Source organism: Myotis yumanensis, unplaced genomic scaffold, assembly GCF_028538775.1.
Source record: "Myotis yumanensis isolate MYYU_CA2020_CCGP unplaced genomic scaffold, mMyoYum1.0.hap1 SCAF_1, whole genome shotgun sequence".
Taxonomy (NCBI): domain Eukaryota; kingdom Metazoa; phylum Chordata; class Mammalia; order Chiroptera; family Vespertilionidae; genus Myotis; species Myotis yumanensis.
Genome location: NW_027223752.1, coordinates 10,973,542 through 10,998,216, shown reverse-complemented (window position 1 = coordinate 10,998,216; position 24,675 = coordinate 10,973,542). Strand labels below are relative to the sequence as shown.

The window sequence follows — 24,675 nt, the reverse complement described above, 5'->3', positions numbered from 1 at the left end:
GTGCTACCACAGAAGGAGAGGTGCCAAGGGTCACCTGTCAGTTTCTGGTGGAGACCTACCAGAGGCCAAGGCCCGCCTGGATGCGGGCTGGTTGCCGAGCAATTCTGGCCTCGGAAACCTGCCTAGGACGGGGCGATGTTCTCTGGGAGCCACCCCACTTCCTCGGGCTCGGCCGGGCTCGGAGGGTGCCTGCCCCAGGGAGGGCCTCCAGCTGGTGGGGACGGTGTCCCCGCACAGGCGGCGCTGTGGCTCCGAGAGCAGTGCCCACGGGCCCGTTAATGATGCCCAAATGCCAGAGCCCACCGCCACACCTCAGCTTAGGGAACAGTTTCAAGCAAGGTTCTTGGCTGGAAGAAGAACTCCCAATTAACATGAAATAACAGCTTGCACGCACTTGACTGAGGATGTGGAGTTGAAGAGGTGTGGGCTGGATTTGAGGGAGCCAGACAGGAAGAACAATAGATGAACTGCTGAGCCCCGCTAATGGAAAGAGAGACAGAGGAGCACAGGAGAGAGAGACTGGCAGGGAAAGGAGCCCAAAAGCACGGGTGGGGAGAAGCGAAGGCTCAGCCGCCATCGGCTGTTCCCAGTACAATGGGCAGGACGCCTCGACGAGCCTCCCCCTGCGATACTCCCTCGAACGCACAAGTGAAGGCGGAGACAGAGGCTCTGCCTCAGAGACTGCTCCTCATCACCATGTCCCCAACCCCAGCTCATTCACAGGCAAAGACAACACCAACAACAGGACAAGGAGAGCATCGCCATATTCGCCGAGCCCTGCTCCCACACGATAGGGCTGCTGGGACCTCTGCCTGTGTCACCTGAGCACGCCAACGACGACTAGCATGAATTTGTGCGGGTGATGTCCACAGGTATTACACTCACCTACCGAGGAAACCTCGAGGCCAAAAAACAAGCTACGAGAGAACGTGGAACCAACCAGCACGGACGGCATCTCAGTACGTGGCACCTTTAGGGGGGACAGTGGAGAGTGGCGGCCAGAGACTGTCCGCTGCCCGTCACCATGAATAAAGTGAGATGTTTCTCTAAGAATAGTTAACCTGCTGGGAAAACGGTCCATTCCTATCCCCTATCTCTGGCTCAAAGTTCATTAACCCATTTAAACATATATTGTTCAGAGGCTGATTGAAAACTTACAGGAAATTAATGAGGAACAGGAGAAACTTGCTAAATGCCCATCTGACTGTTACGAACAGCTCAAATCTAGCGTCTCATGCAACACCTTTCGAGACCTGGCTCCTGCCCATGTCCTTACCCTGCGTCGGCCCACTGCCCGCGGGGCACATCCCCCATTCAACCAACATCAGCTTCTTCCACCTGCCACCCTCCTTCACGCCCCTGGGTCTCCGCACACGCTGTTCCTTCTGTTTGAAGTGCCTTTCCATCCTTTTCTGCTTTTTAAGCATCTACTCATCTTTCAAGATTCTGGCCAAATAGCACCCCTTCACTGAAGCCAGCCTTAAGTACTAGGAGCTATCTACTTCCAAATGGAAATGCAGCTCCAGAAAAGACAAGAGCTCTCAACTGTGGGATAACAAGCTACAAGCCAGGAAACTTCCGCTTGCAAGACAAGTGACAGAGCAGCAGCAGCAGCAGCTGTCAGACACTTTAAATATTTAATCACTGGTTCTTACAACAGCCTGCAGGTTAGACTGAGAGTGAAGTGCGTGTCCAAGTTCACACTGCCAGGCACTGGGCGGACAGCGATGCAAACCCAAACCCACGAGGCTTCAGGGCGCCGAACAAACCGAGGAGAATGGCTTCAACTGGTCTAACCACACCACGACACTAATGATGCCGTGCGGCACTTTCTAATCCACTGCCAAATAGCTCACACCCTAAGATATGTGAAGATCCGTGCCAACTACCGCGTGGAATTAAACGTGGCATAAAATATAGTTCCTTGCCCTCAAAGAATTTACAGTCCAACCAGGAGGAGAGACCAGACCACGGGGCAGGTGGTGGCTCTGAGGCGTGAGAGGGCGGCAGGAGAGCCGGAGTCTGGGCTGCGGGGCACTGTTCCTGGGGTAGGTCAACGCGGGTCTTTTAAATACTTGCCTGTGGCCTGTGCTCTCTGCGACCCGTCTCTTTCACCTAAAAGTCAGGCGCCTATGAAACTCTAGTCGTTTGAAGGGTCCAGTTAACCAACTGGACTAAAACGAACAGAAATGTGCGCAGACCTAACAGAACTCTACCAGCAGATGTCAGCTCACAGGCCGCCTGACGGAGACCCCTACACTATGGGCTTTTCAGGGATCGACTCTGAGTACCTGTTCCCTTGGCAAAACCCCAAAGCACACACACGCTTACTGCTGGTCGGAGTGCCTGCAGAGCCACCGCAGGAGGGTGGGAGGGCAGGGCTCTTCCCATCATGCATCTTCTCTAGGATAAAGCCCTTGCCTGGCCAGTATGGCTCAGCATCCACCCAGGAACCAAGAGGTCACTGGTTCAATTCCCGGTCAGAGCACATGCCCAGGTTGTGGGCTCCATCCCCAGTAGGGGCCGTGCAGAAGGCAGCCAATCAATGATGTTCATCTCTCATCGATATTTCTATCTCTCGATCCCTCTCCCTTCCTCTCTCTCTAAAATAAGAAATCAATAAAGACATTTTTAAAAATAGGATAAGGCCCCATTGAGCGACTGACCCGGGAGGTGCACTGGCAAGCTTCCGCCTGGGAGTTTTAGCCCCTGAGGAAGTTCGAGACTCCGACCACGTCGAAGGCCCACGGTTCCTCAAGAAGGAGGCGCTGTGCCATGTGCCCACAAGACTGGGCAGCCACTCAGCGTTTCTCCGCCACGGCCGTGCTGACATGTGACTGTGCCAGCCCAGGCTCCCAGACCTGCTGGTTCCTGGGGAAATCCACACTGCACACCCTTACGTAGCAAAAGGAAGTCTTGGGAGCAGACGCCTGGCTCTACGGAACTTAGCAGCCCCTCATCCTTGGTTGAGAGGCTGCTCATGAGTGGCGGGTGTTGGGGATGGTCCATCCTCTCCGAGGGCTGGCAAAGAGGAGGGAGGGCTCCTGGCCTAGTCCCGCCTCCTCTTTCTGACAGGCAGGAGCTCCTGCTAGATCCCTATCAGTTACATTTTGCTTCTCATTTCAGTCAGAGTGTCAACAATCTGGACTGCTCCCCCATCCTTCTGGCGATATTTTTAGAACAAATAACTGACATATTTAGCTAACATAAATCACCTCAAGAAACCCCAGTTTGGCTCATTTTTTTGCTCCTGCTTCGGCCACTAATCGGATTAGCGTCCTAGAGCCAGCACTGAGCTGGAAATGGCCCAGATTGAAAGCACCCCTGGAGTCACACACCACCCTGTGTCAGGGGCCCCTGGAGTCACACCGCCCCGTGTCAGGGGCCCCTGGAGTCACACTGCCCTGTGTCAGGGGCCCCTGGAGTCACACCGCCCTGTGTCAGGGGCCTCCTCCCAGGCCTGGGGGCGGCACCTTTATGAAGGGGGGCCCTTTCATTTAGCACCGTCCACAGAGCAGCAGAAGGCAGGACGGTACCTGGGTGCTGTCTGACCAGCGGAGCTGGGGGGTGAGGGTGGAAAGGAAGTCCGAGGCAGAGGACCTGCCCTGGGCTTGGGGAGCGGCTGGCAAGCAAGTGTCTTCGGCACAGAAGGCGTCAAACAGCCTCTGGTAAGGAAATGTGTGACCAGGAACTATCTGATCTACTCTGGCTCTAAAATAAAATAATCTGTTCTTCCTAAACCACAAAGCCATGGGTCATTTCTAAATGGGGAGCAGGTGACCTGCAAGCGAGTCTACTCCCCAAAGGTCATGTCCCTGTCTCCCCAAAGGCCAGGTCGCTGACACAGGGCAGTGTGACTCCAGGGGTCCCAGACTCAGCTCCCTCGGCCGATTTCCCCACATTGCCAAGTCTGAGGATGTGACGTGGACTCGAAGGATTCCACGCTGCCTGTAAGACAGAAACGGCTCCCTCCACTGAAGTCAGGCGGGAGCCAGGAAGAGAGAGACGTGCAGAGTGCTGGGAAGATGGGGGCGGCGGTTAAGAGCACAGATGTGGAGGCCAGACTGCCTGGGTTCAAATCACGACTGCACCATGTACTAGGTACATAATCTTAGACAGGCTACTTAACCTCTCTGTGCCTCAGTTTCCTTATCTGTAAAATGGGAATAATACTACCGACCATGGTTGTACTGGCGATTAAATTATTTAAAATGTGTTGAGTGCTGATAAGAGTTGCCTCTGACAAAGCAGTGTATAGATGCTAGTGATTATTATTACTACATGAGTGAATGAGTGAATGTTATACATGTTCACTTCTTTCCATACAGTTAGTTCCCACTGGCGTACAAAGAAATGGGTTTGTTTCACAGAATCTGCTTTCACACGTGCAGGGTAGAGACCACATACAGAGAGGAGGGTGTTGTAGACGAGGGTGTGGTCCTCCAATCAGGCCACTGAGGATCTGTTCAGCAGCTTCTGATAATCAAAGTTATGGACCAGAAAACACACTTGGTCCCCTTGTATTTGTCTCCTTCACAGGTTTCAGAAATGTGCTTTGTGGTAACAGTTGATGGTTTCAAGTGTGCTATTGATTTGCTGACCTCTCTTAGAGCACAGAAAAAGGACCTGTAAGTATTCTATTTAAATAGGAAGAAGTAAATTAAAATCAATTAAAAATGTAGGATGAGGAAAGTTGTTCAACCACAATTGGTTTCAGGGCAGGAACTAAACGCTGGCAGTGGCTGCTCTTAGAAGCCGTGCGGGGCTTACTGAGTTATAACAACACATATTAGTGACACGAACAGAACGTAACAAACCGTCAGTTCTCATCCCAATATTTCATCTACAAGGGACTCTCCATGGCAAACACACAAAGTCTTAGAGGGTCTGATCAAAGCCCTGGCGGCAGGTGGCCACACTGTCTGTAGGAAAAATAAGGGTTCCAGACTGCACCTGGCACCAACTTCTACCTTCTCAGGCCAATGAGGAAAATTACTAATAAAATGTACTAATCAATTAGAAATTTTTTTACAAAGCTGTATTTCAAAAGAAGGATCGAGGCTATTATACCAAGTAAAGTAAATGGTGAATCTTTCAGAATTTATTAACACTGTTCAGTATAAAAATGTATACTTTGTTAAAATATAGTTTGGGAAACCTCAGAATGTTGTTAGAGAGATTTAACACATAATCAGAAAATATTGATTTTTCATCCTTTTGTTTAGGTATTTAATATTGAAAGGGTTAAAAATACGTGTGTGTTTTTTTTTCCAACAGAAAAAGAAGGCAGTATAAAGGGAACAAGAAAAAAAACAAGACACATGTAGAAATGACCAACATAAATTCAATCATATCATTAATTATAGTAAATGCAAAAGGACATACATTTGAGACAAAGGCAGAAATTAATTAAAGAAGCAAGACCCAGCCATATGCTATCTATAAGAGAAGAAATCTTTGAAGACATGCAGCTGAGAATTTTCTGGAAGTGATAAAAAAGTACAAACAATGCCAACCCACAGTTTTAAAAAGTCAGGTGAATCCCAAGCAGGACCCACTCTTACCTGTGTTGTCATGAAACATGAAACATCAGCGACCACGGCAAGAAGGCCAGAGAGAAAGACAGGGGACAGGAAAATGAACGAAGAGTAAACCCTCAGCTTCCCAACAATGACAAAAGAGCAGATCACTTGTGCTGTAGAAAAGGTGAGCCTAGAATTTTATATCAGCTTGACAACCTCTGTTTGAGAGTAAAGACAAATCTGTTTTAGACCCAAACTCAGAAAGCTAGCCAGCCCTCGCTAAATAAAATCTCTAGGTTAATCATCAAACAACCACCAAAACAGAATCTTTCTTTTCCAAAGTAGTAAAGGAAAATATATAATAAGAACATAATTGATCTAAAAGAAAGCAGGAAAGGAAAAGAGAAGGTATGAAAAAAGATTAAGAAGGAAAACCAAATAAAAGAACAAACTCAAAGAAAATGGAAGAAAAAAATAATAAAAATAGGAACAGAAATTCATAAAAGAGAAAGCAAACATATAGTTGAGAAGATAAAAAAGCTTCTGGTTCTTTGAAAAGATCAATGTAACCAACAAATTCCTGGCAAGACTGTTCAGGGGAAAAAAGAAGATGCATTAAACAATATCAGAAATAAAAAGACTTAACCACAGATGCTGTGTGCAATAAATAAACAAAAACATCAGGAGCAACTTTATGCCAATAAAATTGAAAGTTGATATGAAATGGACAAATCCTTAAAATATGTATTATGCATTATACATAGCTTAATAAAATAAGTAGAAAACCTGAACATCTCATAATCATTTTTATAAAGCATCAGAAGTCTTTCCATAGAAAAAAAGACCAGCCCCAGGTGGTTTTACAAGTGAATTTTATCAAAACATGTTATTCTAGGAACAAATAATTCCAATCTTACATAAATGATGTCAAAACACAAAAAAGAACAACTCCAACTCACCTTAACCTGGTGCCAAAACTTGACAAGGTTATAGTGAAAAAGGAAAATAGACGCTATTTCACACATGAACACAAATGTAAATTAAAAAGTAGTAAACTGATAACATAAAAAAGCTAATAGATCCTGACCAGCTTGGGCTTATTCCAAGAATGTAAGTTTAATTTAACATTTTGAAATATCAATTAATACAATATTCACAGATTAAAGGAGCAAAAACCATATAACCAACTCAAAAATATAGAAAAAACACTTGATAAAATTTGCTATCAATTCATGATTTAAAAAAACTTTTAGCAAACCAGGAGAAAGGAAATTCCTTAACCTTTGAAATAGAGGTTTAAATAGAAGAGCATGGAAATCTTTTTCAGGTGGCTAGAAATAAATCTAATTAAAAATTGAGCAAAATCTTTATGAAGAAAATTATAAAACTTCATTTAAAAAGCGTTTTTTAAAGGCCTACATAATTAGAGATCTAATGACTATGGATGAGAAGACCCACTGTCATAAATAATTCTCCCCCGCGTGAGCTATTAGATTTAAAGTAATTCCAATAAAAAAAAATCTCAACAAGATTTTTTTTGTGTTACTTGACAAACTCAAAGGCCTGAGGATAGCAAGATACAGGATGGACCTACCTCAGGTAAAATAAAATAATGATGAAAGAATGGTCATCACACAGAGAAGGGCGTAAGACAAAGGTGGCATCGTGGAGCAACAGGGAAGGAAAACTTTTCAATACAGGATGCTGGGAGAATTGGGGATCCATATGGAAACAATTATATCAGATCCCTCACATCATCCTAAATAATAAAAGCCTAAGATGCTAAGTGTCTGGTCATCTGGACGGCCATTCAACCAATCAAAGCGTAATATGCTAATGATATACTAGGCCGCTCAACTGCTCACTATGACATGCACTGACCACCAGGGGGCAGACGCTCTGACCAATAGGTTAGCTCAGTGGTCGGCAAACTCATTAGTCAACAGAGCCAAATATCAACAGTATAACAACTGAAATTTCTTTTGAGAGCCAAATTTTTTAAACTTAAACTATATAGGTAGGTACATTGTTATTAACTTAGTTAGGGTACTCCTAAGCTGGCCTTTGCTAAAAACGTCCTCAATCTGATTGAGGTACGTTTGCTGAGGTTGACCCCTTCCAACTCTCCCATCCACACTTGTCTTGTATACTTGTTTCGTCTATCTCCTTTCCGAAAACCGACTTCTGCGCATGGGTCACAAAGTTTCAATCGCACTGTACGTGTGCACCCACACGTGGTATTTTGTGGAAGAGCCACACTCAAGGGGCCAAAGAGTTGCATGTGGCTTGTGAGCTGCGGTTTGCCGACCACTGGGTTAGCTTACTGCTGGGGTCCAGCCAATCAGGACTGAGTGAGATGGGCTGGACATGCCCTGGAGCCCTCCTGCGGTCCATCCCCAGCCCTAATCGTGCACCAGTGGGGTCCCTGCAATCCAGGCTGAGGGACCCCCCAGCCCCAAGTGCACAAATTTTGTGCACCGGGCCTCTAGTACGTACATAAAACAATCAATTCCAGATGAACTCCCAGCTTTAAGTGTGAAGAGAACGAGAGAGCTCTCAGAAGATAACTTGGGAGACTACCTTCATGGTCCTGGAGGAGGCCAAGGTTTAACTAGTCACAGGAGTACTATCCTTGGATATGATTGATAGATTCAACTACTTTAAAATCAGCAACTTCTGTTCATCAGAAGACATCAGTAAGAGAAAGCAAAGACCAGGCACAGCTTGGAAGATTTTTGCAACACATATAACCAATGAAAGCACTTGAAATCATCTACACTAATAAAAGAAAAACATGCAAATTGGTGTCACTCCACCATGCCCACCAGCCAATCAGGATGAGCATGCAAATTAATCCAACAAAGATGGCGGTTAATTTGCATATGTAGCCGCTGAGCGAAGACTGAAGACTGAAGAGGCTTGGCTTCTCTGCTGTGACCAGACCAAAGGCCTGGGTCCTGGGTGCCAGAGGAAAACCGTGCCGGCAGCCAGGGGAAGGAAGGCCTATTGCGCGAATCTTCGTGCAACGGGCTTCTAGTAATATATAAAGAAATCTTACAAATTAGTATGAAAAAAGACAACCCAATCAGAAAAAGACTTTTACTTGTGCTTCACAAAAGAGAGAAGCGAAATGGCCAATAAACAAACAGAAAGGTGTTCAGTTTCATTATAATGAAGGACAGGCAACTTAAACTCACACCGTGATACCATTAACCAACAACCACCAAAAATAAGTCTGACAACACCCAGTATGAATGTAAGGAGCCACATGGGTCCCCAGGCACTGCTGGTGGGAGTGCACAACGACACAACTGCTTTGGAAAACAGTTTGGAATGATGTGGTGAAATGGAAGATACACATAGTCTATGGCCCAACAATTTCATTCCAAGGTGGGTGTATAGCTAAAGAAATGCTCGCACATGTGCACAGGGAGCCTGTGCGAGAATGTTTACAGCAGCATTGTTCATAATAGCTGAAAACCACCCACACATCACTTACAGTAGGCTGGAAAGACAAATCTCGGTAAGCTTCTACAATAGGTGCTGTTCATAGTATAAATGAATAAATTGCTGCTGTGTGCAATATGGATGAACCGCAGGGACATAATGTTAAGCAATAAAAGCAAGTACTTTAAGGATATATTCCGTATGATTTCATTACAATTTTTTTAAACATGCAAAATTAGAAATTTTCGTTATTTAGGAGTAAAGCATATATGGCATAGAACCACAAGATAGTGCTCAGCGCAGAATTCAGAACGGCGGTTAACCTGTGAGGTGAGAGGTAAGGCTAGGATAGAGGGGTACACAGGAAATTAAAATTAATATTAATGTTCTTTTTCTTAAACGAAGAGGGGGTATACATACATATATCAGTTGTATTATTGCTTCAAATATATTTACTAAGTCGTTTTTTTGCTTCTACTTAATATTTAATATCACTTTTAAAAGATTCTAAAATATTTCATATTTGAAAACACTGTATCAGTAATAGAAAGAGGAATTCCTACGAATTATTTTGAGTGACTACCATGTAATGATTACAATGAAGGAAGGCATTGATTGCAATGCCTTAAGTGCACTGGCGAAGGCAGCTAAATGCCCTGGGAGTTCTGGCCTCTCTGGTGTTCATCCTCACTGCCACTGGACATGAGAGAGGTTAGTGTTTAAGTACCTGGGGTAAGCTTAACAGGCACCAAAAAGTTCTGTCATCCTCAGGCTAAGAGGCTGCCTAAGTTGCTTTCCGTTCAACAGCTGAACAGTGGGAAGGGGCTCACCTCCATCCAGCAGGTGCTGAGCACACATCCATTACGCCTCAGCCTGTGGGAGGCATGGCTGGGGGGACCCAGCCACACAGGGCATCCCGCTCCGAGACCCACAGACCGCTGGAGACAAGGCTGACAAACACGCGGGTCATACCACATGACAGGTGCCCGCAGGATCTTGTGTAGGTTGCTGCTGAAATGTTTTACCCAGGCTGGGAACAAACCATGGGATCGACTGACTACATCTGGCCCAACTTTTAATAAAGTCTTCTCGGGGAGAAGTCTCTCATCACAGAGGAAGAAATACAAATATTTAAAAAGCAAACAAGTCACGGCTGCTCTCGGACCTGCTGACATATGCCTTGCTTTTTTTGAGCTCACGGCCTAACATTAAAATAACAGGCTTGCATTCCTCAAATATCTCTACTGCTGTTCTTCCTTACACTGCCTGAAAGGCTGTCGGCTGCTGTCACTGGAGGCATTGCCGTATTAGCCGCCACTGTTTACTGCTTGCTGTGTGGGTGGCTATGGGTCTAATAAGCCCTCCCCGGGAAGGTCCCCCAGGCGTCTCTGCCGGAGCCTACAGCGAGTCTCAGCTCTAATGAAGGCGCTGGGGGTGCGCGGTGGGAAGGTGGCGTTATAAATATGGATGAGAGAAGCGGAATTTAATTGCATTGGGCTGTACTTTACCGACGGGTAAAGGACGGGAGACTTTTTCAAGTGCTTTCACCCCTTTACGGTTCCATGGGCTCACCAGCTTCGGCTAAAATCCGAGATATATTCGGTATGCAAAAGAGCAAGCCTGAGATCTGCAAGCAGTAAACACTGCCGCAAAGCTCTTTAGTTCGCTCTGCATAAATAGCTGAACCTACAAAGGAAATCTCTAGTCAGAGGTTTCCTGGTTATAATGAGAATTTTCTGGATGGGGAGAAGAGAGTGCTCTTTTCACTTGGAGACAAAGAAATGTTTGTAATGGAAATGTGCGCACCGGTTTTCCAAGGGGAGCTGCTGAAACTCTCTGATTAAAAACACGGTGAGGTGATGAGGCAGAGAAATCAAGCCAAAGGCGATCCACTTAAAATGTGGGCCTGCACTTATTTCTGAAGGTGCAGAGAGCCAGCCCGGCCACCAGCTTCCCGCCCCATTACTGCCCCTGCCCCTGCCCCTTAGACAGTTAGAACCTGCCAGGTGCAGGGCTGTTGACTGTCTCTGGCCACTGTGTACCTGTTACTAAGCTACTCCCTGAGGAAAAAACAGGAGCCCAGGAGCCCAAAGACAAAGTCCTGCTCAGCAAAGCCTCGGCGACAAGCCTGGGTTCGGGGAGTCTACGGAAGCATGATGATAAGTAGACCATCCACCGAAACCTGTTTGGCTCAGTGGATAGAGCGTCGGCCTGCGGACTGAAAGGTCCCAGGTTCGATTCCGGTCAAGGGCATGTACCTGGGTTGCGGGCACATCCCCAGTGGGAGATGTGCAGGAGGCAGCTGATCGATGTTTCTCTCCCATCGATGTTTCTAACTCTATCTCTCTCCCTTCCTCTCTGTAAAAAATCAATAAAATATATTAAAAAAAAAAAAAGATAAGTAGACCATCCAAGCACCTAGCAGTCTGCAACGACAGTTCTTAGGTGAGGTACAAATATTGACTGATTTGAGGAATTCTGTTTCCTAGAGAAGAAAGCCAAGGCAGAAAGAGGTCAGCTATCTCGTTTGAAGTTGCTGAAATATAACCATCATCTGACACCTTGGAAGGGAGACCCTGGAATTAACGCAGGACAAACATGCCCTGAAGCTGTATTTCCTGTGTTCCAGTCACTGGAGTTCGTCTAATACAATGTTTGCCATATCCAGGTGTGCCTACCAGTATTTACTTAACATTTTTATTGAAAGTGACTTTAAAGCAACTCATTAAAAAAATTTCTTAGTCTCCCTCTGAGCGACCATTTCCATGAAATCACACTTTGATATGCAGTTATATTTTTCTAATGTACATTTAGGAATGCATAACTATTAAAATAAAAACGTTCATCCATAGCCCATCTAACATCCTCTCCTGTGCCCAAGGGTACACGATGGAAAAAACAGATCCCGTATTTTAACTTAACAAGGACGACCTAACAGACTACTGCTGACCCTTGAACAATACGGTTTGAACTGCGTGGGTCCACTTACATGTGGATTTTTTTCAATAAATATTGTAAATGTATTTTCTCTTTCTTACGATTTTTAAAATAACATTCTCTTTTCTGTAGCTTACTTCATTGTAGAGTGAAGTATATAGGATACATGTAACATACGAAATGTGCTAACCCACTGTGTATGTTTAGTGGTAAGGCTTCCATCAGCAGTAGGTAGTCAAGCTTCTGGGGTGTTAGAAGTTCTCCCCAGATCCTCCACTATGCAGGGGTTGGCATCCCTGGCCCTTGCATCAAGGGTCAACAGTATATGTGTTTCTAAATATCATGGTGAAGAAAGAGTGAAAGGAATTTTGTACTATTTACTCTCAGGGTGTCCACGAAGAAGTCAGATTTCAGAGAAGGACGTTGGGAAGAAGTAAATGTAACAGCTTTCGCATAAGGAAAACGCAAGCCCAGGGTCACTCACAGAAAGTTCTCCGGGTACTCGCTCAGGGCCATGTCCACGATGCTCAGCGCGTCGTGGGAGTGCTTCTGTGCCGACAGCAGGAGGGCGAGCAGGTGCAGGGAGTTGACATCATCGCCTTGAAGCTGAAGAGCCTGGCGGACATACCCCAGAGCCTCCGGTATCTGGTTTAGAACAAAACCAACAGGAATTTTTAACACACGTGCGCACACACATGCATGCACACACATGTGTACACACACGCACACACATGTGTACACACATGCACACACATGTGCGCGTACACACACACACGAAGCCATCTTTATAAAAGCACCGGGATATTAGCCACAAACATGAAAACAAGACGCTCTCTTCAAGCAATAATCTAATCATCAAAGTAATACCGTTTCTCTGTGTAACTGCCAATACCCCTAAGTAAACACTTTCTCTTTCTCTGCAAAAATGATCTACTTTGAATTATGCTAAAGATAATTTTACTACATGGAGGCACATAGCAATTGCCAGAGGTTTTTAGTGGAATTTAACAGCCTTAACTGAACTGTTCTCACTTTTTAAAGTATTACTGAAATAAAAGTGCTTAATAAGTCACGAACTTTAGAACAGCTTTCTAAATGATCAGACACCCATGATTCCTGCCAAGTCCCTTTGCCCTGGTTCTCCATCAGGGAAACACACACACACACACACACACACACACACGCCCCACACCTTCCCAAACCACAACCCAAATACCCTGATCCAAGAAACAAATGGCAGTGCCACATTCAATGCCACATTCAAACTCAAGTGGGACCGGACACAGCCTTGATCTTAAAATGCAATAGCTGTTCAAGACTTTCTTCAAAACCTCCCAAGCACGATGGTTGATAAAATGCACAGATGAGGACTGAATACCCTAGATTCCATGGAGGTTTAGCAGTCTCTGGGGAGAGTTACAACCTGAAGCTTTCTCCACAGCTGGCCTGGGCCCCCTCCGGTCTCCCCTCCCAACGTCAGTCCCCTGGCTGGACCCCTCTCAGCTCCCCTGCTTCTTCCCAAACTCTCAGAAACCTCACTCCTTAGTAGGAAGCCACAACTTTGTTTTTTTCCAAATCGGTTAGTTTCCCTCTGCAACTTCATTTTGATGAATTTGATTATAAATGTTGGCTACGGAGGCTTCCTGCTTTGAGCCACAGAGTCATGGCTAACACAGCTGGAAGGGAGACCATCTGCCCAACCCATCGTTTACGGGAGGAAGCTGAGTCCAGGGGTGAAACGACTTGAGCAAGGTCACCCAGCTGTTGAACTTCTGGGATGGGAGTGGCCTCTAGATCTTCTGATTCCTCTCCCACCCTCTTCCCCTGCTCAAAGGGCACTGGCTGTACAGATAACAGGCCACAAGCCCCTGCCTGAGGTCAGCAGGAAGTTCAGCTTCCAGGGCCTGGGGTTGTCATGCTGTGCGCTCACAAAGGCTCTGTGACCTTGTCCATCCCCCGGTGAGAACTGGGGTGTGAACAGCGCCCAGCCTGCACTGTGGGGAGGCTCGAAAGGCAGGGTGTCAATGTGCAGTCTGACCAAAGCAGACAGGGATGAACTGACAGGGTTCACAATGGCATCCTGCAGGGACAGCTGACTTGAAGGAATGCAAGGCTGGCTCCTTCATTCAGGGAGTGCTCCCGAGTGCCTGCCACCTGCCAGGCAGCATTCCAGCTGCTGGTCAAAGCGGTGACGATGACAGCCATGGTTCCTGCCCGCGTGGAACCTCCCCTCAGGCAGGAAAGACACCAAACAGGAGAGCTGAGCAAGAGGAAGGGGCCGTGCAGGCTGCGGCAGGTAGGAGGCTTCACGGGGGAGGGAGAGAAGGTAGGGAGGGGTCAGGGGGGAGGGTCCAGGTGGCCATCACGAGCCTGCAGCTGTGAGCCACACCACGCCAGTTGCGAGGACCTTGGTTTCCTTAGTCCCCAGGTCGCCAAAGGGAGCCGCCTCTCCGGGAAGTCAGATGCATGCCTGCAGCCGGGCCTGCCAGGGGAATGGCACGTCTGGGGAGCTGACCTTTCGTTCACCCTCCAGTCAGTGCTCTGGAATGTGCTGGGGTTACCACCAGTGTCTTGCACCTGGTGGGCAGGCAGGCATGCGGCCAGAGCCTCCAGAACAGCTGGGAGGGGACAGGAAGGGACGAGAAGGCAAAGGCGGCTTCTGGAGACTGCAACAGGGAGGATGAAGGCCAGCGAAGCTGTCCCTCCACCGAGGACACTGCTGACGCTCCTACTCCAGGAGTCACCGCGTGTAATGTTCAGACCTCCACGTATTTGAAAGGAACTGGTTGGTGCTTCTGTCTATGCCTGTTGGCATCGTCAATCCCTGATACCTTATGGCAACCAGGCCCCACCCCAATCTCCACTCTGCTGAGAGCTCAGCATGGGCTCTGCTGGCAAGTCACACGGGCTCTTCGATGACCCCTGGGTTTAAGGTGTCTGCCACGTGCTGTGTCCATGTTGCCGTCGACCCCGGGCTGGGCCCTCCAGGTCTATGGACTAAAACTCCTAAAGCAGAGCCTGGCCTGTGTCTATACAGCTGATGCTCAAACTGACCAGAGCACCCAGGTCTTCGCTGTGTGGAGGAGGGCCCCTGGTCCAGGTCCAGGTCAGCCTGGGGTGGAGGACCAGCTACTAACTCAAGCTGAGGCGCTGGAGGAACTGCATCAAGACAGAGCGTGCACCCAGTTTAGGAACATTCGAGAAACTGACCTGTCTGGAGATGGCGAGCTGCAGAGCGAGGTAGAAAGCTGCTTGGTGATCTGTAGGTGACAGACTGTGGGCCCTGGAAAAGCATTTACGGCTGTTAGTACCTGAGAGAGGCCATTCTACTTTCCCTATCCAACAAGCAGTCACATTCGCTTTTTTATCATTTGCATTTTTATGCCAAGACCCCATTTTTAACTATTGAATGTCTCACTTAAACAAAGGTTTACTAACAAATGTGCTGTCTTTCCCCTTTTCTGTGTACAGGAATGAGTGGCCTGCCTTGTGTTCGGTCCACCTCTGAAGCAGCAGCCGTGACCCTGGGCTCTGAGGAGCAGCCCGGAGGTGCAGAATCCGCAGGCTCTGAGCTCTGGCCACTCACCGTCACGCTGGGACACGGTGAGGCCATGGTGTCCTGGGCAAGGCAGTTGCACTTTCGTTGAGTTTTGGCTTGGCCTTAACGCTACCTTCATCCAGATTTCTGGATTTCAGAGAAACCATACGAAAATCAAGACGCAGCTTTGCTGGTAAAGTGAGGTTCCATTTTTGATGAACTAACTCTAGGAGAGGAGGAGGAGACTCATTCAGTCTTCCAAAGCTACCAAGCCCCATGCAACTCTGACATGTAAAGCTAAACACTGGCCTAAGGGTTACTGACTGGCCTTTGACACCCAGCTGGGAAGAGCTGTACTGGACTCCTGTTTGCCAACGTGGTCATTCTTGCTCTTATGTGGGAGTCAATCATATTTCACCACGAGCAACTCAAAATGGGACTATATACGAGACATAACTCTCTGCTGGACAGCCTGGAGGGAAGAGAAAACCAACTTCACTTTCTTTAAAAGGCACGATGGAGCAGACTAATTAAAAAACGGTGGGGCCCAGATAATAAACAGCCTTTCATCCTGTTCTGTCAACATTCTGTGATTAAAGGAGGATCTTCTAGGGGCAGAAAACAAATTCAGGAGAAAAAAGAAAGCCATACCCCAGGCAAACACAGTAAGGATGGCTTCATGCAGTAAAAGGCCTTTTCATGGAACTGTCCATCTGCTGTGGGGAAAAAGACTAAGAAGTCTTCCAGGTGTTTGCCATCCAGGAAATACGCCGAGTCCTACAATTTGGGCCACTGTTTGGGCAAATGCGGCAGCTCCTGTGGGGACTGGGGGAGCAAGGGGAGTCTGTCCTTTTATCGCTCTTAAATCCACTCCCTGGTTACTTCACCACTTCCTGGAACTGTGGCTAGGACTCTCCTCACCGTAGGGTAACAGGCTCGGGCTATTTGCCTGCGCTGCCCTTTTAAAGCTTTGCTTCTACCATTATGCTCTAGTTTTTATTATTTTACTAGAGGCCCGATGCATGAAATTCGTGCAAGAGTAGGCCTTCCTTCCCCCCGCTGATGGCACTGGCTTCCCTCTGGCATCTGGGACCCGGGCTTCCCTCACAGCCCCGGCTTCGTCCAGAAGGTTGTCCAATCTAATTAGCATATTATGCTTTCATTTTTATAGATAAGTATTGTTCTTCCCATGAATTTGTACACGGCTACTGCTTCAGAGGTGGACTGGACACAAAACAGGCCACTATCATTCCTATACACAGAAAAGGGAAAAAAGAATCTTTCTTTGGTGTTCATGAGAAATGAGATCGGGACATCATGGTTTCTGTTTCCCTCAATTATTCAGGGGAAGCTAATACAAAATGAGTTATGAAGAGACAATGAATTATTCAGCATTCTTTATTTTATTTCATTTCTTTCCTAATGAATAAAAAGTCAGGCTTCTACAACCTTCAGCAGGAAACCCTCAGAGCTATCATTTTCTCAGGCCAGGTTAGGGTTTTGAAGGTGAAGTTACATCAGATCATGATTGCCTCCACCCAACACCACCCAGGTGAGGAACTGGCCATGGCCTGGTGGCTCTGGGTAATGGGTGAGGACAGTTCTGACATGAACCCCACCTTGGCCTCATCAGTGATTACGTGCTGTGAGCCACACACTGTGACAAAAACAACCAGGCGGGCCTGGGGTCTCGGCGTTTCTGGGAAGATTGGGCAGCAGCTGAAGAACTGCAAACCTGGGTAATGATGGATATCCAACTGCCAATTTCTCACGAGGCACAACTTAAACATACACACTTTAAAAATCTTATTTTTACAATTTGGCTAATGAGTTAAACTGACTACTTTAGCCCAGGAAAGAAAAAAGAAAATAAGGAGAATGCTCAACAAAAGAAGAAAAAGTGCATGGTGTTGATCTCAGGACACGCCCATAGCCAACCTGCTCGACAGACGTCATCAGGCCATGCAGGTAAGAGGATGGACATTTGTGTTCCTGACAACTAGAACCCTGCTGAACGCTGCACATGAATACAAAGCAGCCCCACAAGCCCCACTCCCATAGAACAGCACCTGGTGGAGCCGTTAGGAGAAACCCAGACATCTAAAACTGTCACCACAGGATGCTCACAAAGCGCTTCCCTTGTCAAAGCAACTCCATGCCCATTCATTTAATGTATTGTCCATAAAAAGGAATTGTTAGACTGAGGGGTCACCAGGCCACCTGTCCGTCCATCCATCCATCCATCCATCCACTCATCTATCCATCCATCCATCCATCCATCCATCCATCCACTCATCTATTCATCCATCCGTCCATCCATCCACTCATCTATTCATCAATCCATCCACCCACTCTTCCATCCATCCATCCATCCATCCACTCATCTATTCACCTATCCATCCACTCATCCATCCATCCATCCACTCATCCATCCGTCCATCCACCTATCAACTCATCCACCTATCCATCCATTCACCCACCCACATTATTTAGTACCAATGTGGTGCCAGGCCTGTGCCAGCCTCTGGGGAGCCTGGAGATAAACCATGCACCAGCCTGGAGATGGGAGAACATCCCTTCTCCCCCAGAGCCAGGGAGACCCAAAGTGACCATTACAGTACAGTGGGAGCAGGGCCCCGAGAGAGGCATGCCAGGCTGCCGCAGGAGAGCATGGGATGGGCCCCCAAGATCACCTGTCTAGAACCCAGAACACCTTGAGGTCCACCCAGTGCTCTCCTAGACTCTGGTTCTAACATGTTCTAGAACCAAGAATATGGAAAAGGCTGAACAATTTTGACCCTGGTCCTTAAGATACATACTTTATAACAATAATAACTACAATTTATGAAGAATCTACTTTTAAGCACCTGGTCCAAGAGTATCCAATAAAAGAGCTAGAGCTAGAAGTGAAATCCTGAGGCCTGTTCTCTCCCCCATATCACCCTGCTGCCTTGTTCAGTCAATTCTCCTCAAAGTCTCCTTCTGTCCAGATTACAATGGACCTGTGATCAGTGTATTTATTAGTCAGTTAAGGGAGGAAATGTACACACCTGGTTAAATCTATCACTCAGGAGCCTCCCCTTAGTGACACACACAGAATGACCAACTTGCCCTGGTTTTCCCTGGTTTCAGCACTCAAAGTCCCATGGTCTGGGATACTGCTCACTTCCTGAAAGACTGGGATGGTCACTCCTTCCACACACACCAATTATACCACAAGCAAACTTAATCGAAGCCAGGAGGGAGAGCACCATGACGCGAGATCGTGTTTCACACTGAGTGACAAACACGACCAACACCACCTGGAGCAGCCGATTTCTGCACGTGGGGCCATCTCTGCACCATACTCGCAGCTTTGCAGACAACATGGTCTTGTTCACTATACCTCTGTCCGGGCCGAATGAATTGGCCCAGCTGCAGGGGCTGAGCTTCTGGACGTACGAACAGTGGAGGGCCTTAATATTAAGATGCAGAAATGCAAGAGGGAGGCCTTCAAAAACCACCTTTTTTAATTTACCCGACAGCAAATCTTTCTGAATTCTGACGCCAGGCATAATTAAGAGCTAATATTTATATGTTGTATCTGCAACCCCACCCCTTTTTGAGTTACACTCTTTTCTTTTTAAACAAAAATTGCCAAGCAATAGTATAAACAGCATTGTGGGCATAGGATTTAAATATATAGCAAAAAAAAGTACTTCTCATCCAAGTGGTTTTTAAATATCCATTTACATTTAAGAAGGACTACAAATCATTCATATTTACTTAAAATCTTTCCTTACAGATTGTCAGGTCTGCAGTGTACTAGAATAGCCCTCATTAATGTGTTCTTGAAACAAAATAATTTATTTCCTTGAAAAATATTCTTTATTTCACACAAATACTAATTTACATTAGCCTTTGCCAATAAATCACGTAGGTTAATAGGGTTTTATTACTCTTTATTTCTGCATGAACTAATATTTTAGAAAATCTCTTTGAATTGAAACCTAAGTAAAAGGCACAAGAAGGAATTCGGGTCAAAGGAACAGCTGTGACATAACATGAAGTTACGAATTGTGGCGGCTCAAGGCAGACCACCACCACGGCTGTTGTTAGAGAGCCAATGAGATGTGCTGACTTGAGAAAAGGGTAGCAGATGTAATGGCCGCTTTCTGAGGCAGTCATGTGTTTCACAAGCTAGGACTGGAAAAGTTAAAACTCCACATCATTTGAAATGGAAAGGCTTCCCCCACTCCCATGCTGAAGAACGGCAACAAAAGCTCAGCACACACATAGATCTGTGTGCAGGTGTCAATCCGGACTGTGTGTCATTACCCAGCGTGGGACGGGCAAGGTGAAGGCACAACTCGCAAGCCTGGCAGGAAGCAGAAGTGAGATGCAAGATTTCGGACTAACCGAAATCAAGTAATAGTGATTTCATGAAGACAGGGGCGTGAACCCTGCGGTAAATCCGTAGGCAACCCCGGTTCTGGGAAAGAAATCTAGCAAAGGGTATTAGTGACTGAGGTCCTCATGAAATGTTGGTGCAAGTAACTAAGTTTCTAATACAATTCCAAGAAAGCAATGTAACGCAGATATATTTAAAGAGAGAGGATCAATAGCAATTGTGGATTTACCATCAGGCGGCTTTACGTTCAAGCAATGATTCATTTTAGTGATTTATTACAGCTGCGATAAGAATAAAATCAGGGCAGTGAAGTGCAGTAGGTACCAGAAAAGTTGGGTTAGAGTCAGGAGACGATGGTGCTATCCTGACCTCAAAGGCAATGTGGCTCAGTTACTCCCCACTCCTGCCTGCGAGTCCCTCACCTGCAGTGAACACACTGCTTGTCCTGTCCACCTGTCTGGTGTGGGTGAGGACGAGTTCAATGAGGGATTGGGAGAACACTATGACACGCAAGCACGTGCTAATTATAAAGCATTCTCCGAATTTCACAGCAGGTACATGATGGACACAGCACAGGTATTACGGAGCAAGACAGGGGTGGAGCGACTGGACTGTCTTCACATCGTATTTCAGAGACTGTCCTAAAACCTGACTTTTTCATTTCTTAACATAAAAATCTGCAGCTTCACAGGCAGAGAAAAAAAAAGCTAGGAAAGAATGATCCCTTTTCTAGATGATGACAAATGTCTTTAATAAAAGGAATCATCTCCCTACACATACAGAGCATCTGTCTTCCCAGAGCTGCACTGGCTTTATTAGGAAGGAAGGAAACGTGCCCGAAGGCTGAAGGACGGACGGATGAAGAATGCAGATCTTCACGGTAACAAATGATGCGGCGAGCTTCCACATGTGTGTTCAGTGCTCGGGAGGAAAGACTCCCGGGGGGAAAACACTGTTTACATAATCTTTATAAATATCTCTCCCTTTTATACTCATCACACTGTGGTGTCATTATGCACAGCCGAGTGAAAAGATGAACTCCCACTCACCTCTGAAATGCAAGAAGCGCCTTTCTCTGCAGGACCTCCTGCATCCCTCGCAACGAAGCTGAAAAGGGTTCCATCAGTCAGTGGCATGTTTCGGACAAATACAAAGCTCATCACAAAAACTACACATTCCTTTGGATTATGAGCAACAAATTCTGGGTGGGTGTGTGCTCAGTGCTGCCCCAGGCACTGGGAGGCGGGCCACGGAGCCCAGGCCAACCCGGGGCCCGGGCATTCGTGGGTGTAACTTGGCATGATGCCGAGGGGACAGCGTGAGTTGAGGGTCATTCTTGGTGCCCCAGGCAGAGGGGGCCATCTTTAAAAGACCAGTGGGAACTGCAGAGAGGAGCCCGGCTGTTTTCTCAAATGCAGGCATGTAACTGGGTGAAGCCTGGCTCTCCCAGGAGGCAGAGCAGACCACCAAGCACCATGGGTGTTGGGCTGGACGGCCTCAGAGGGCCTCTGGCACCGAGCAGCTCTGATCCTGGGCCAAGAAAGGCCCGTTTAATTCACACTGTGCAACGGCCAGGAGTGTTACCACCTTGATATGAACACTAGGGACTGATCTGACCCCCGCAACACTGGACCAGGAAAATCAGTTCAGAAGTGGGCCCGGCCAGTGTGGCTCAGTGGTTGAGCATCGACCAGGAACCAGGGGTCATGGTTTGATTCCGGTCAGGGCACATGCCCATGTTGCAAGCTCGGTCCCCAATGTGGGGTGTGCAGGAGGCAGCCAATCAATGATTCTCTCTCATCATTGATGTTTCTCTCTCTCTTTCCCCCTCTCCCTTCCTCTCCGAAATCAATGAAAATATATTTTTTTTAAAAGGAAAAGAATGACTGCATGGAGAAAGGGCAGGTCCTGACCAATCAAGGGAAGCTTCCTGGCAGAGGCTGGCCCGGAACTCTCCTATATTCCTGTGCCTAAGACCCAACATCCCTTCACAGGTGGACTGCCCAGCCGAGTGCTGGGGCAGAGGCAGGCCCAGGCTGGGGAGATGAATCGGTTCTCAAGGCCCCTGCACCTGCCAGCTGGCCCCCTGTGCACCACCAGCCCAGCCCCCTTCCCTCCCATAGCCAAGCAGCACACGCAACGAGGACCGCAGCAGCAGGGCCCCACAGGACAGGGCACAGGAGTGGGCACATAGAGCGGCCCAGCTTATGCGCCCGCCGGAGACAGTGGGAGGTGTGGGAACCCCGAGGTGCAGACGGGCAGCCCGGCCTGTGTCCCAGGGCCCGTGGGTGGGGCTTCTCTCACCGTCAGTGGCCTGCAGGCTGTACGTGAGCCCCAGAGCTAAGTAGCCTTTGGCCTTGAACTCGGACGTTTTCTCTTCCGCATCAACGACAATTTTGGCAAACTTCTCAGCCTCTTCCAACTGAAAAATCAGACACATTAAAAACAACGACAACCTGCAGAATTTCCAGCACGAGTTACCAGAAGCATCGGCTGCCAAGAACAGAGTTCTGATGAGTCACCGTGAAAATGACTCCCAAATCTTCCAAGTCCACGGTGGCAATTCTGTCTCTCTATCCGAGCCCTCTGACAGTCCTGAGGACCCCACCTTGCCTTTTCCCACCAAGGTTTCCCTCCTGCTTCTCTGCCTTCTTTTCCAAAATCACTCTCCTACTCGGTGGGCTCCTGTCCTTTTCACCTTTGCTTTTTACTGATTGGTTCTGTAAGTAGGTTGTGCAAGGTGCTCAGAAGTTGAATGTTATATGCAGGGGTGGGCAAAAGCAATGAGTATGCAAAACAGTTTATTCTTGCATTATTACATATTACTTATTGCATTGTTTGTATTACAACTGTAAACCAGCATTGCCTACCCAGATAGAAATGTTTTGCGTTTGGGTCTTACCTTATTTATTTATTTATTTTTAAAAGCATAATGATCCACTGAAGCTTGGTTTCTCTTTCTTATAAGCTGTTAAAAATGCCAAAACTGCATCTATTTATTCTACACCGCACAGCACATGGACCTGGCACGAGCAGATGCGGTGAGAGAATGTGCACCTGTAAACTGCACCCACCATGAGGCCTTCCGCACAGAATATTAGAGGCAAATAATAAGATCTGTTCCTTCGAACTATGGCAAATGTTGATGCTATTGAGGCTGGGTGACAGTATGTGGCAGCTCATTACACTCTGTGGCATTTGGAAGTTTTAATAACAAAAATGGAAAAAATATATACAGAAAAGATCTGTTACTCTTATCTTTAAAAAAGGGAGTAGGCTTACTTTAGGCGTTGGAGACGTGTGTCACAGTCATGAGCAATGTCACGCTGCAGGGAGGGCAGCGGTCAGAGCTGGGGGCCCGCATTTTCAAACGGAGGGGCTGGGTCCACTCCTGCGCCCACTCCTGTGCCCCGTCCAGCGCCCACTCTGCCGCTGCTCACACTGGCCCCGCACTGTGACCCCACTTGTCAAAACCTGCCCAGACCTTCACAGCTCTCTGTTTCAGGCGAGAGCCTGCTCTTTCAAAATGTCTTTTCCTCCCACATTTTACCAAATAAAATTTAACAAAGGTAGAACACTTTCTTCACAAGGCTCACTTCTGTCCTGTCGGGTGAGAATAAATGAGGGAAAACACCAGCAGCAAGGACCATAATGGCAAAAAACCTCAGCAAGTCTCCTGGGGGAGTTCTTATCACTAATCTGTTATTTTGTTTGTTTTTTGTTACTCCTCACCTAAGATATTTTTTCCACTGCTTGTCAGAGAGTGGGAGAGAGGGATGGAGGAAGGGTGGGAAGGGGAGGGAGAGAGAGAAAGAGAGACATCAATATGAGAGATATATCGACTGGTTATCTCCCACACGTGCCCCCAGTGCGGAGCGAACCTGCAACCCAGGTATGTGCCCTTGGACCTGAGACCCTTTGGTGGGAGGGCAGAGGCTCTGGCCAGGGCTTCTTATCACTAATCTTGATATGCAGTCAAAGAAAAGGCAGTAAGACTGCATTGTATATGGCAGGGACCACCATCTCAGCAGCTAGTCTGAGCTTTCTATTGAAATGGTAGATTTTGGAGGCACTAAAACCGTGACAAATCATACTATTTCCAAATCCAAATCTGAACAAGAATATCTGAAGAGGGAAGTGGGTGTGAAGGCCGAGGAAAGAAGGAAGTTGTGCTCAGCCTGCCCGGTGTGGCTCAGTTGTTGAGCATCGTGCCATGCACCAGGAGATCACCGGTTTGACTGATTTCCGGTCAGGGCACATGCCTGGGTTGTGGGCTTGTCCCCAGTAGGGGGTGTGCAGGAGGCAGCCGACCCATGTTTCTCTCCCATAGATGTTTCCAGCTCTCTCTCCCTCTCCCTCCCGCTCTTCAGTCCTACGTTAGCTTCACACAGCCAGATGTATCTGAGCATGAATTCCCACTCTATCATTTCTACTTTTCAAGCACATTCCCATGAAAAAGAAAAAAAAACTGGAGCCCCAGGAACATGCTGATTCCCCACAGTCCGGAGGGGTGGGTGTGGGTGGGAGGGGGCCAGATGGAGAGGCCAGAGGAGCCGGGGTCTGGGGCTCTGGGCAGCCTGTGTGTGTGTAACTGGTGAGTCCCTGCGCTTTCCTCTCTGCCGGGCAATGCAACAGGCTGGCAGCCCTGCCCTGAGCGCGGCCAGCTACTCACCCAGTGAAGGGAGCCCATGCACAGCTTGGCGGCCAGCAGCGGGATGGTGGCGTCATCGGGCTTCAGCCGAATGCATTCCTTCAGCACCTTCACGGCACGGGCAGACTTGGCAAAGGAGAGTATTTCTGTGAAACTCGGAATGTTTGACAGAACCAAACACTAAAAACTT

General features: G+C 47.5%; 1 protein-coding gene across 6 annotated transcripts in view; it reads right to left on the bottom strand.

Moving 5' to 3' along the window:
- LOC139009585 (tetratricopeptide repeat protein 7B) overlaps positions 1-24,675 on the bottom strand; it is a 191,201-nt gene that overhangs the window by 58,024 nt on the left and 108,502 nt on the right. For all 6 annotated transcript variants that reach the window (XM_070413837.1, XM_070413833.1, XM_070413835.1 and 3 more), the window contains 5 exons: positions 24,507-24,611; positions 22,139-22,256; positions 20,884-20,941; positions 15,117-15,189; positions 12,391-12,551 (listed from right to left, as the gene is read on the bottom strand). In XM_070413837.1, coding sequence (XP_070269938.1) covers positions 12,391-12,551; positions 15,117-15,189; positions 20,884-20,941; positions 22,139-22,256; positions 24,507-24,611 — 515 coding nt within the window. The remainder of the gene's footprint in view (positions 1-12,390; positions 12,552-15,116; positions 15,190-20,883; positions 20,942-22,138; positions 22,257-24,506; positions 24,612-24,675) is intronic.